The 14223-nt window shown below is 42.9% G+C and overlaps 1 protein-coding gene across 1 annotated transcript in view; it reads right to left on the bottom strand.

Moving 5' to 3' along the window:
* The window catches only part of dgkza (diacylglycerol kinase, zeta a), a 74635-nt gene extending 65697 nt beyond the window's left edge, over window positions 1-8938 (bottom strand). Inside the window, exons 1-2 of the mRNA XM_062380236.1 lie at window positions 8531-8938; window positions 7436-7548 (exon numbers count right to left, since the gene is read on the bottom strand). Coding sequence (XP_062236220.1) covers window positions 7436-7548; window positions 8531-8653 — 236 coding nt within the window. The 5' untranslated portion in view covers window positions 8654-8938. The remainder of the gene's footprint in view (window positions 1-7435; window positions 7549-8530) is intronic.
* Between the last annotated feature and the right edge of the window lie 5285 nt (window positions 8939-14223).

A 14223-nucleotide genomic window follows, 5' to 3' on the forward strand; every position in this document is an offset into this window, starting at 1 on the left:
CCACCTGAAAGATTTCACTTTATTGAGCTCGACCTATCGTGGCTACATTATTAATAAAACTAACATTATAACTATGTTAAAATACATACAAGGAAAATAACCACATTAACTAAATGAGATCATTAACGCAACATAAATATAATTATTATTTATTGAGGACATTTAACCGATGCTACATTAAACAGTAAAAACCGACTTAACTTTGAATTCTAATAAGAACTAATTGTGAAAGTGGACAAAGAGTACAAACTGACGCTGTGTCACGTTTCACCAGATCGCACCGTGACAGAACAGACAACTCCTGCTGCTGAGATGTGGTTCGCTCCTTGTTAACATCACTGAACACACACTGGGTCTGGCAGCGGCCGATGATGGGAGGTGTGAAAGCTGTGAACGCAGCCACAGACAAGGAGATTACTTTCTGCGTTCAGCATGTTATTTAGAAAAAAATGAAGGAACCAGAGGAAGCACGAGTAGTTATTTTGTTTTCTATTCAGCATATTCAAAACATCTGAATCACTGGACTTAACAGAAAAACCAGAGAAACACATTAGTGCCGCACATGACGTCACCGGCAGTGTCCTGCAGCTGTGGTGTCAATGTTTACTAGGTTTTCCGCTGTCTACTGTCGCCCGCTCACAATCAGGTCAATAGGGCACCATTTATAGCAGGGTCGTTTCCTGTGTGAGATTTACAAACACAGAAAAAAACGAATCCCACAAACCTCAGATGTGGGGGTTTGAAGACACAGTTGGCAACATTTTCCCACATTTCAATTTCCACAACAGTCATTAAGCTTTTGCCAAGGATTATATGAATAAACCGGTTAACCTGAATATAATTTTTTTTTATATATAGAAAAGCTTATACACCTGTGTTTTTAGTTTCTTAGTATTTAGAGATGAAATATTTTTCGTCAGGAGGATTCACTTTCCAGGGGACAGACAACAACAATGGAACCGTGTGTGAGTTACAGAAGTCGTACCCACACCACCACACAGAGTCCCAGCGTGTGCGACACTGATCTGAACATTGCAACTGTGCAAAGTGCAAATGAGATTTCTGCGTTATGAATTCTCAAATAGCTCAGTGTCAGAGAGCTTTTCGCTCAAAACAAGCTCGGCACCCTGGTAATGTCCTCAGTGTTTCACTGAGGGATGTTAAACATTAACCGAGAAAGAATGCACAGTGTATACACTAAAAAGGGATTGAACTGGTATTTGTATTCTTGTTACTTCATCCAGGCCTTATCTCTCCCAGACAACATCCTGCTGTGTTCTCACATAGGCTTTATAATGTTATCCAGAGTTTTTACTAGGGGGGTGCCAGGAAAAACTGGGGAGAATGTCCAGAGCCTCTGAATCGGACATTTGAAAGAAGCTTAAAACAAATGCACAACAAACAAAGGGATCCTGCACGTCTTCCTTCAACTGTTTCATATCGAATTGACTATGTTTTTAGCATTTAATATCTAACTGGTTTTACAGAGAGAAACAGTGATTATCATCTCTATTGGAAGGTCTGGGTGAGCACATGCTTCAGTCATGTTCTTCATCGAGATGCAACATCAGCATTCATACACACTCACAGTGAAAACTACTCGACGTCTACGGACAGGAGGAGTTTGGTCAGTTTGGGATTGTTGGTCTGAAGCTCCTGTCGGTTCTTTTGGCTGTCTGTCTTTGCCATCTGTGTTAGCTCCACCATCTGGTGTGCGGACGTGCTCTATTATGCAACTTTTCTGGCTTTAGGCAGGAAGGGCATTGTTCTTTCCCTCCCACTCCCTCAGTTGGTCAAGTCAATGCGTCAATACGTGTCGATGGCGCTCATCAGCGGGACCGTCAGTGTGTCGCCGGAGCCTGAGGCAAAACCGCCACAGACGGCAAAGCATCATATCGCACAGATGATTAAAAGATGGAAGGCTTGTTAGCTGCTGCCTCAGGCGGGAAAAATCACAGTCGAAACAAAAATAAATATTTATTTTCCCGTAGGGTGCTGCTAGATTTTAAATTATGAAAGACAATGAGCTCATTTGAGTGAAAGGGTTCAGGATGTCATCCTCTGTCAGCCTCCAATCAGGGACCAAGATAGCCTCTGACCTGCTCCTGCACCAGCTAGGTGATAACAGGATAATCTTTCCTGGCTACTTTGCTATCTCCAGGATGTGTGTAGATCCTGTACATCCATGTAGCCGCAAAGACCCCAGTCATCATCCTGTCTACTGAATGTCTTTCAGCATCTACCAACCCAAGGTCTGTGCTTGTCCTCAAGAGGAGATCGGCCTTGACCACTGCCCTCCTGCTTTTCTGACCGGGTTTTTTGTCGCCATCTTAACCAGACCCTTCCTCCTCCCTGGTCCAGAGGCCATTCATCAGAAGCCTTCTGGTTAGCTGGTCTCCAGACCATGGGCCATTCCTTCCCATTTATCATTATCATAATTTATTCAACAGGTCTATGAGTTTAAAGGGCTGCTACACAACCAAGAAGTACCCAAAGGTTTACGATTCAGTGAGGAAGCACTTAACAACTCTTTGCTTTCAAGTTATTGTGTCATAAGTGATTGAAAGATAAATTGAAGTTCAATTGTATCGGACAAGAATTGGCTCCAAACTATACTATGATGTCATAAATGCTACTGGTTTCCAGCTACCATGAAGTGGGATCATCGTCCAGAATTAAAAGTTAATCATTTAGGATCAAGAAAAATCCTGATTTTGACTATAGTCCATTTTATTTCCTGTGTACAGATGGACATTTTGTCCTGAATGTATAAGACTCAAGTAAGTAAGACGGAAACCTGTGTCAGCAACAAACTGTTTAGGGCCGACTACACATCCACTGCTGCCTGCTCGTCAACAGTGCTCAAGGACTTGGCACATCTTTGGTCTGGGTTATTTTTAATAACTGTAATCAGTTGACCGCAAACTCGACACAAACCCTTTTTAGTCATGTTTGTAATTGTGTGTTTTATTTCCAGTACACATCCTGCAGACAGTAGCCATATCTAATCATACAGAGTAAACACAATTTCATTCCAATTAGGCAAATAACTGCCAGGAAGACGGACACGGTTCTTATTAGCATCTGTCATCTGCGGCAACAAAGTATGTATGAAGTCTTTTTTCAAATACAGTTAATTAAATTTCTGTGCGGCCATCTGGAGGCAGCAGGTCTGGGTTCCATCTCCAGCCTCTGTTGTCAGTAACAACCGACATGTCCTTACAAAAACCAGATACAGTGGAAACCTTTGATTATTTAGTTTCAAACTGCTTCTGTGTCGCTGTCATGTAAAGCCCATGAGTCACATCTAGGTGTTCTCGAGCTGTAAGACGAGGTGTCTGCGATCATAAATGATTCTTCAAATAGTTTATACCTGCAACACAGAGAAGCTCAAACTAGTCCAATAAATTAAAATCTTCCTGTAGCCAATGGTTTCCACCATAGACTGAAAATAAAGAGGGACAACGTGTCTCCACTTCCTGCCACTATCATAGAAAGTAGCATTAGCAATTCTGGGGATGAAACTGCGTGAACAGAAATACACACACAACCGACGAATCGTAGGTTGGTCTCGGCTGTCAATAATGAACTTCTGCCTGTTTACTCAATAAAACCAAACTAACCAGAGAAACTAGCACTTCAACATACGTCGGTGTGGTTAAAACTACCTCAAGTGACACAAAACCTTCTTTGGTGGTTGAAACGCTTTGGTTTCACTTTTGTTGAAGCTGTCATGTCCATGGTCTCAACAGGTGATGAAATGTGAAAATACATTTGATTTAGCTGCTTTTTTTAAATGATTGACAACCTTAATAGACAGAACACGTGATTCACTCAGTACACAAACAACATGAAAAGATAATTACAACTTCCCTGCCTGCTTCTCTGATTTCCCCCGCATCACATGCAAAAAGAGCATATTACAAAGTCATGGTTCCCTTTAAGATAAAGGTGCTTCTAGTTTTCCTGTAGTAGAGTGTGGGACAGTTTTGAGGAAGTGGAGATCCCTGCTGATGTTTTTTCCGAGCTTTGCAAGTTGGAGATGGAGAGGTCACCTCGTGAGAGAAAAGGCCGCACACACAGACACGTATACAGCTGATCCTCATGCAAAGGGGAATCGACAGCTGTGACATCTGGCCTCGCCCCCACCACCCACACACACACAATCCTATCTGGATTACTGATTATACTAAATTATATTGAGATTATGCCTCTTGCTGGCAGTGACATAAGAAGCCGCCTGATGAACCGTGTCCCGTCGGACGCTGCACTGTCTGATCTCCACGCAGTGATTGCAAACTCCGGAAATCAGACACCGGCCGTGGAAAGACCGAAACCTGCCTGGCATGTATTTATTTGTCGCGACCCAGTTCAATATCAGACAGGCTATCGTCTGCCCGTCGATTCACACGCCCCTTCTTAAATCATCAGTGTTCTGGTTTAATCTCTCTCTCCTCCAAAAACACAGACACAACCCTCCTCCTGCCAAGGTGAGTAACAGGAGGAGGAGGAGGAGGAAACATGGCCACTCCTGACAGTGACACCTTTAGTAACATACCTGAATAATCAAAAAACATATTATAAATGTATAAACATGTTTCATTTGAAACATCAAACTGCTCTGCACACACATGCATTCAATCCTACTGCGACATCCAGGTGCTAATATTGCAAGCTGGGATTAGTGGGATATCTTTGGCTCACTTCTAACCGGAATACATCACCATGGTGGAGCTGTGCACACGCTGTGCGACTTTAGAAATGTTGTTGTTAAATTCCCAGTCACACTGTATGCGTAAATCTTCTGCGAGGTGAAGCCAAAACTACTAATTCCTGTGTTCATACACCTTGGTCATATACATGTCATCCCCCAAAACGGTGTCTGCATACGGACACACTGGTGGCTTGGAAGAAGTGGGGATTTTGTGTTTAGCCATTTTTCAATCCACTCCCATGTAGATGACACAAACGACACGTGGAAAAGCTGGAATTGGGTCTGACTCTATAATGAGTTTAACACTCCCCTTAACATTTTCATGGGGTCTGAAGGTGTTGGAAACTCCCAGAGGAAAGAGTGGCCCTTAAAGATGGAGGTCATCTCTTTCTCCCAGAAATCCAGGGCCTCGCCAGAGCCTCCTCAGTCAACACTACTGCCAAGCACAGGGATGCAGAAGTGCACTCGGGTGTGATCAGAGGAGCAACATCCAAACGGTTCAATGGAACAATGGTTTGGTTTTGAGTTCCCCCCTAAATAATTCAGTCTGTGTATTCCCCCTCATCTGTGTATATATGTCTGTGTTGGTGTGTTTGTCCATGACATGAAACGTTCAGGTTAGTGAGGGTCAAAGTGGGGGGGCAGCTGCTCCAGCTGTCGGTTTATGAGGAGGGACAGCAATTAGGTTAGAGATTCACACGCCAGCCGTCTCCAAGGCAACGGACAGGCCAATATTTCATTCACAGAGAAACCAACAGCAACAGTGTCCTGGAAAAACCCATCGGAAACACTTTAGATGTTGAGAGCCTGACTTCATATCACAGAGGACTTCGCCTTGAGGTCCTTCCTACTTGGGTTTCTCACCCAGTTTGGAAATGGGTGCGGCATTAAGATGAAAAACAATCTTTAATCTTTTCAAAGGGGGCTACATGTGGAAGATGACACGTGACACACGTCAGCGACCTGGTAACAGTTCACAATGAGGTTGAATCAATGACACAACAGAGCTAATAAGTGAGGCGGCTGCTGTGTGTTTGAGAACAATGAAAACCTGAGGCCTTGACGGTAATTATAAAGCATCTCGACAAAATTTCTGCATAATCAGAACTCCAGTGGACACTTGTTTGCGTTGCCGAGGGATTAGCAGCAAACCCTTACGAGTGAACGATGCATGGTCTGAATAATGAGGATGTTCCGTCATGGAGACAGAGAACAGCTAAAGAATATGCATGGGAAGCCACTGTGTTTCAACAAAAGACTGAACAAACCACATCATCTAGTCTTAAGCACCAGAGGAGGAGAATAATAACCCAAAATTTGATGAATACAACTGATGTCTGATTTCAACGGCAACAGTCTCTTGTGCTTCTCTGCTGTCCAACTCCGAGGCTACATCCATACTACTTGTTTTTATTTGAAAATAGCGTATTCAATCTTAAACAATCTCTGTCCAAATGAGCGTACTGGATATGCATTAGTTTGAATCCCCATCCCTACTAACACCCTGAAATGCATATCCATGTTCGCTGGGCCTGCACAAGAAGCATTTGGTTGTTTGTTGCGGAAAAGGCTTGATCTTTTGGGAAGACTCGACCATAAATAACAAGGCTTCAAATAACCAAGTAGGTACAAAACTACTACTTCAAAAAAGAATAAAATGAAAAAGATAAGGATAAGATAAATCACACTATCGGTAAAATTGTTTTTAAATTCTGTGTCTCACTCATGCACACTCTGTGAGGGCGCTCAGTTCCCACTGCATATTCTGATTGTATATAAATAGAAGTTTCTGTGTAGGATGTGCTGATGCATGTTTCAGCCAATTGCATTTATTCTGCACCAGGTCCGAGGACTCATCCAACTGACAGAGAAAGATGCAGGGGACCAAGCGGCTGCTTTCATAGCTTGAGATATGTAGGTCACATGATGTGGTTGCATATGATCGCGGGGGGATCAGCAACATTCACATATATGTAGAATATAAAAGGAAAGAAAAGGGTTAGGATGCTAGAGTTAGGAAGCCAGGGTTAGGATGCTAAAGTTAGGAAGCCAGGGTAAGGATACTTGAGGTACAGACACATGGCTTTGTTAGAGGCTTTGACTGAGGCGCTGCTCATCTACTTTGAATGAGGAGACGTCATGTATTACCGAGCAGCGTGGTTGGTTTCCGTTGCTTTACTCTGTATGTGTTAGATGTTTTCCAATCAAATTACATTTTTTACAAACACACAAGTGCAAGCACTAGCTAATTCAATCAGGTTACTGACAATGCAGGTCCTGCCCGAGATCAAACATGAGCCTTGAAAGAGGAGCCAGAGGCAGCTGGTGAACCTGGTCTGGATGGATTGGTTAGGACGGCATGAAAGGCAGCTATGTTGTGTGTTCTGAGGGGGGGGGACTGTGATTGGTCGTTGTGGTTATGCAATCACGCCAGCAACAGCACCAGCCATGTCTACTGTCAAGCATTAAGTAATGTATACATGCAAGTTCTCAGCTAGGAAGTCAATCCTAGGATCCTAACTAGGATGCTAGACTTAGGATGCTAAGATGCTCTATAAATAGATATTTGCTTGCACATGCAATCACAGACACAACACACACAGACGCATACCGCCACGCTACTCACGGTAGTAGTAAGGACGAGAGAGTATTGTTCAGGTAAAACAGGTTAGCAGGAAGTGGGACGCATTCTATGTTTTCTGTTTACAGAGTGTTTCCTACCTGTAGGATACTTGCTTCCTGAGGTTCAGCTGGACAAACTCCGCCTCCATCCGGGACATGGTCATGTGGCCCTCGTCCTCCTTTGCAGCCTTCACATTCATCTCTCTAGGCAGCTACAAAATACAAACATGGATTAATTACTATTCTTAGTGTGCAGTTTTTCCGGGCAAGTTGACAGAGGTCATATGAATACATCCCTCCAGGGACGTAGGGTAAACTTCCAGTACTAACGGTGCTGCTTTACTCATTCAGACAGGGATTATATCTGTAGTGGATCCAGGACTTTTCGGTAAATAGAGGCGACAATTTACACTGAGGGGCCAAACATTTGAGGCGAACATTTATGTCATTCCTTGTTCACTGTTAGCTCGATACCTTTCAAAAAAGCAACACACCAGCAACAGGCAGAGGCAGGAAGTAAGGTCCGCTGCAGAAATCACGTGATTTTCTTGAAAGCACACCTGTGGCAGCTGTTATCACCACATCTTTGTCGGTGCCGTCTACAAATGTTATTTTTTTTTTTAGTCTGTCCTATGTCAGAAGCATCACCAACCCACTCAAAGGGGATTCTCCCGACTGCGGCTCCCACCCGGCAAACACACACGCACCTCCGCCAGAGGATGTGCGGAGATCAGTGCATGTCTGGAAACAGCTGACGAGTCTGTTTGAACAAATTTAACGTGACACACAATTTGCTGGAATAGATTTGAACCCAAACAGCGTCACCTTTGATTTTTTTTACTTTGCCGTCCATAAACACAACCCAGAATACTTCCACTGGAGACGTCTCTACTTGCCAGGGATGGAATATCACTGACTTACTTAAGTGAAAGGTCAAGAGGGCATGCGATCAGTCAGTGATCTCCCCCCCAATGAATGTTAAAAACCATAACTGACTGCCCTACTGACAGGACAGGGTGCCAGTCAGGGTTACTGCCCCCCCCTGCCCACGCTCCTAGACTCGCCCCTGAGTTCAACAACACTTCTGCAGGGGCTCCATAAACAGAGGGAACACACAACTCTGGAGATGATGACAACACAGTACAGACATAACTCTCAGGTGAAACACACAGGGACACCGAACAAAAACACCACCTGGTAGTCGTTCGGCTGCCGCGGGATCCTGAGGCTCCCGTCCGCCGCGAACACGTCCTCCTCCTCGGACACGTCCTCCAGCCCGGGCCGCTGCAGCAGCGGAGCCGCGGCGTCTCTCATCATCCCTGCGGTTGTCCCCCACCCGGTCCCCTCGTGTCTCCTCACGACAGAAAGATGTCACAACGTGCGCTCACCAGTCCGCCTCGGCCGCTTCCTGTTGTTCTGTCCCCGTGTGCTTGTGGACAAGTTCCTGCTCGGTGCGTGTCTGAACGAGCTGTGGACCGAGCGGTGCAACTGCCCAGCCCGGACACCGGAGGAGCGGACACGGGGCGGAGGAGCAGGAGGGAACACGGAAGAAGATCCACGCAGTCATGAAAAGTTACCGAGGGCAGGTGACAGGAAATCAGCTGTGAGCAACCTGTCCCTCTCCCTCTCCCTCTCTCTCTCTCTCTCTCTCTCTCTCTCCCTCTCTCTCTCCTCCTGTCATAATACAACTGATCGTGACGACTGAGATGACGAGATCGTGCATTATCATCTTCTAATCTTTCCTGTGATTGGACTGCACGACACCCTGACCCCGCCCTCATCATATGATTGATAAACAGGTTTTATGTTGCAAGGGCTTTTAGTGTGTGTGTGTGTGGGGGGGGGGGGGGGGTCCATGTGGAGGCTTTTTAGCCAACATGTCTTCATAGTGTTCATCTGCAAAACATCTGATTACAGTTGTGTTGAGTGTCAAGGTCAACCAACCAATCAATCAATTATTTGTATGGCCCACATTCACTAATCACAGTTTGTCTCATAGGGGCGAAGAGGGTCAGTTCACCCAAAAATAAAAATAAATCCCCTCCTCATCTACTCACCAGTAGGCCGATGGAGGGGTGGGCAAACAAAACACGTTTCAAGGGTAAACTGTGTTGCAGGAAAAATCTGTCTGGATTTGGCTGCAACACTGTTTACCCCTGAAAATCAAAAAGTGTTTTCAGGACTTAAACACTTCACCCACCCCTCCATCGGCACAGTAGGTTTGAATTTTGTGAAGAATTGCACTCGATTCTCTCTGTGGCTGAGATCAATGTACTCCCGATGACAATCCACTATTATAATAATGGCTGACCCGTGCAATGATTATATATCTCATAGAAAACTTATACAAGAAATATCAGAGCTAGCTTTTTTTTTTTTTTTTAAATCCGAGCTGTGCAACCACACACCTCCGCAGGGATCCACCCACAGTCCTCCTCCGAGCTGCATGGGCCTGGAAGGGAAACGCTAAAAATAACACAGGGTTCTGCTAGTACACCTGGTTTCATAATGTATGTGAGAGGATGGTGCTGGGGTGCGGGGGCCTGGCGGTCAAAGGAGATGGAAAAAGTACTGTGAAGCGATTTGAGTGATCATCAAGAACAGAAAAACACATTTACAGACTATTTATCATTAAATGTGGACATGCTACATGCTACAGAATAGCTGTTGTCCCCCTTTAACTGTATTTTAGTCTGCAATTCATCCCCAAAGACAGACACACACACACAAATAGTATCAAATCAACCGAAATATGTGTTAAACAGGACAATTACACGAAGCCTATTTGTCGCAGTAAAACCGTGAAAATGAACAATCTCTACAGCAGACCCCCTCTACATAAGCGCGTGTGTCCTGAAGGCGTTTGGCTCCAACCCGCCACCACCAGCAAGGCCTATGTTTGTGAATGAGGCCTGGTCGTAGACAGTGAGCAGCTTCAAAGCCTTCATGTAAACTGAAATCAGGGAGGGTTGTGGTTCTGTTCACCTCCAGATGAACTCAAGTGTTTGGAGGCTTTGGGTTCAGGGAGGGGGACAGAGAGTTCAGAGGGAGACAGAGGGAATATGATGTCAGTCCAGCTGGGGGCAGCAGAGCCCAGCTTCTCTGACACGGTGAAGAACAGAAGGGATATCTCTCTTTCAAATGCTATTATTTACATACATATACATTCTATTAGGTACCCTCACCTGGCAGTGAAAAAACACAGAAACCTAATGAGAAAACATTTAAGAGAAAAGACAGGGTAATTAAAATAAATACATGTATCAATTTAAGATTTTGTGTAATAAGTAAGTGCATGAAACAAAAAGTAGTAATAGCAGGAATCAGGAGTTTTTCGAAAACGCTCCAACTTTGAAAAGACCGGTTGTGGTGGAAAATTCTATATTTTAACTTGTTTCATGTTCATATCCTCTGTCCAGCCTTGGAGCCGTTTCTCCCAGGGCTTCAATCAGATCAACTTCATATTGAGATGAGTGTCCTCACAACAAGAGGTGAGGACACAACTCATGTATCCCTTACACAGAACAACGGATTGCATTTCTTTCATTTTGAGCAGGTTTGACTTGTGTAATGTCGAATGTGAGGTCGACCCAGAATGGTCAGAAATGATCTACAGGCTGATTCAGAACTCTGCAGCCAGAGTGTTACCCAAACCAGAGAGAAATGAAAGGCTCATGACCCAACTTTACAAATCTAAATTATCATGCAATAAAACAAACACAGCACACTTTACAAAACACTGCAAGCGATGTAATACAATAAAATGACAGAAGAGGGCCTCTAGTTTAAGGTGCCAATAACTCACCACTATTCAAGTCATTACACCCGGATTGCACAGTACCAGGACTCACAAGTCTCCACGACCTTCTCATCCATAACTACAGCCAGAAATCTAGCCTTAAACCTGACGCCAATCCCTTAGCACATTTGCAGAAATTGGATTTTTCTCTTCTGAAGGTCGTAGTAGCTCGGGGATGGCACCATTCAACCTGGAGTGCCCGCATTAATGGGGGTAGAGCCTACTCGCAAGTCTCCACGGCCTTCTCATCTATAATTACAGCCTGAAATCTAGCCTTAAACCCGACGCCATACCCCCCCTTGCCACATTTAAAGAAATTGGGTTTTTCTCTCCCGAAGGTCGTTGCAGCTCGGGGATGGCACCATTCGATTGGGAGTACCTGCATTAGTGTTTTTTACCAGGGCAAGAGTACTTTTTTGAAAAAATAGATCATATAGTCTGTGTTTCATTTACCATGTGAATTGTTTCTCTATGATATTATTATTATTATTAGGTCTCAACTTCACATTGTAAAGACTTTGGATGTAATGAATATTTGGCACAATTTCATGCAAATAACACTGAAATTAATTCGCCTTTGGGTTGTTGGATTTGTTTACATTTTTTGCAAGGTTGAAGTTCTTAATAGTTCAGCAAACGAACTAATGAACTAAAACTCTATTTTGGACAACATACTAAGCTCTGACTTTTTCTTATATTTTCAACAATATACTAACAATTCAGTTAATTATTTTACAGAATGATCTCGTTTCTATTAAACCTTCAACACAAATGTATTGTTTCATCTGCATTGTTTGGAAATTCATGAATATATATGAGGGGAGCTGGGACAGCAGAAAATCAATCCGAACAGGTGACAGCTGATTGACCCACCTCAGGGAACAGACTCATGATATGAGCAAAGCTCACAGAGACACATTAGAAGTTGAAGTTGGACTTCTGAATTTATGTTTACACTTGGATTTAACAAAGTAGGCCTAAAAGCTACTCCCATGTCTCTGGCTATGTGTGGGAGAGTCTTGTGGCACTGCCACAGTGAATGTATATGTGTGTATGTATGAATATATACACACATATTCTACGCAACTTATCATATTTTAACTATTGCATTTTGCACTATTGCACACACTTGCACTCTTGTTTTTCTGTAGGTGCATATATATATATACTTTAGATATGTATATTTTATTTATATTTTTTAAATTTGTATATTATATTTTATCTTATTTTACTCAATATTTATTTTTGTCTGCTTGTAATTTTCTGAGCATTGATATGAGATCCTGTGACCCAACTATTTCATTGCAAGCGACTGCTTAATGTAATCGTTATGCATATGACAAACGCTTGAATCTTGAATATATAAATAAATAACTTACTCCTGCTATTACAATGACATGTGTGATTTCTTTCTGTAACCGCATCAACCTTTAAAACAACAAACCACCAGTGTGTCTGTTAAGCTGGGAGTTTAACATTACATGCAGTTAGTCCATGCAGCCACCAGAAGACACTGTCGTGCACCACCTCCAGGGAACTTCACTGCCTTTCTGTGGGTGCATCAGCCGAAATTAAGGTCTCGGTCTCCAGATGACGACATTGGCACAAAACGCCCGAGTTCGGACCTGGGTTGTTTAGGCTTCGTTTCTGAATAGCGGCAGAAAGTGGACACTGATGAATAAACCTTGATAAAGGCTCTGTGGTACTATTAAAAAATAAAACAGTGTCAATGAGCTAGTAGAATATTCTTTGTTTCTACGTATTTTAAACCTCTTCAACAATGACAGTCTCCTCCAGAGGGGAAAACTGCTACATTTAAATCGATCACTTATTGGTGTCATGTTTTTTTCTGGGTTTGTTAGTTTGGTATAAGTTAAGGGGATGAAGGGTCAGATAGATGACATGTGTTCAAGGGTCATGAGTTTTTCATTCAAGGCCACATTCTGACCATGATTTGGGACCTCATAGGCTAATAGAAATGCTGCTGCCATTAATAATAAGTGATAAAGACAGACTGAACTTTACTAGGAAATATACTTAAAGTCATTTGGGCCTTTTTAGAAACAAAACTTATCAGTCACCATCTCTGGTCAAATCAGAGTCGTGTGTGATTCCTTTCATCATGGAAAGTTGCCGCTGGTGGACTAGACTTTGGCTCCACCTACTGGTTTAATTTAATTACCATTTCATTGTACGTGTGTATTTGCGTCATCACAATTCTTCAAACCTTGGAGAAGGATTGAAGAGTTGTGATGACGCAAATTGCAGATTATTAGGTTTCATGTAGATAGGAATACTTCAAAATACGTAAAGCAAAAAAAGAACCTTTCACAATAATACTCTATCAGCAAACTGCCTGCCTGTTTGTTTTATGAAGAGGATCAATTGCTTTCTCTCTCTCTCGTTGGATCAGGGAGAGCCCGACGGAATCCCAGATGCCAACTGCCAACTGTAACCACTGTTTACTCTTGCAAGGCCAGGCTCCTACAATTTTTACTGAACATATTTGGAGATTTTTCAAAGTAAAGTCCAACATTTTCACTGTGGAATAGATTATTTCAGGCTAGTTCAAAATACTGTGAAAACACTTTGCTCAATAAGTTCAGAGAGAGAGACTGATATGCCTCTGTTCAGGACCTCCCTGACTACCTACATACTGAATATCAAACACTTTTACTGGATATATTTGGAGATTTTGCAAAACTGTTGATCTACACACAACTATCTCTACAATAAGCTATTACAATTAAATTTTGCCTCATAAAATCAAATACATATCATTTAAGTTAATTATATTGCCTAATTGCTTTTTTTTATTTTAACTAAATATGTATCAATATCTCATCACACTGTCATCGCCTGGAATTGGTGAAAACATGAAAATCTCAAAGAGTAAATTTGGCTTCAGCTGCAGGTCGTTCATAATCCAGTGGAATTCTTAAGCCCTTTGGTTTCCTGTTGTTTACACTCAGTGATGACATACTTAATTTGATGGCCTCACGCTGGGACATTTTACACTTTTACTGCACCTGTTGTGAGTTGGAGTTTTGCTTTGCCCATCATGTTTTTTCCTCTCTCTTCTCGGGGG

This window comes from Platichthys flesus, chromosome 22 (genome assembly GCF_949316205.1).
Source record: "Platichthys flesus chromosome 22, fPlaFle2.1, whole genome shotgun sequence".
Lineage (NCBI taxonomy): Eukaryota > Metazoa > Chordata > Actinopteri > Pleuronectiformes > Pleuronectidae > Platichthys > Platichthys flesus.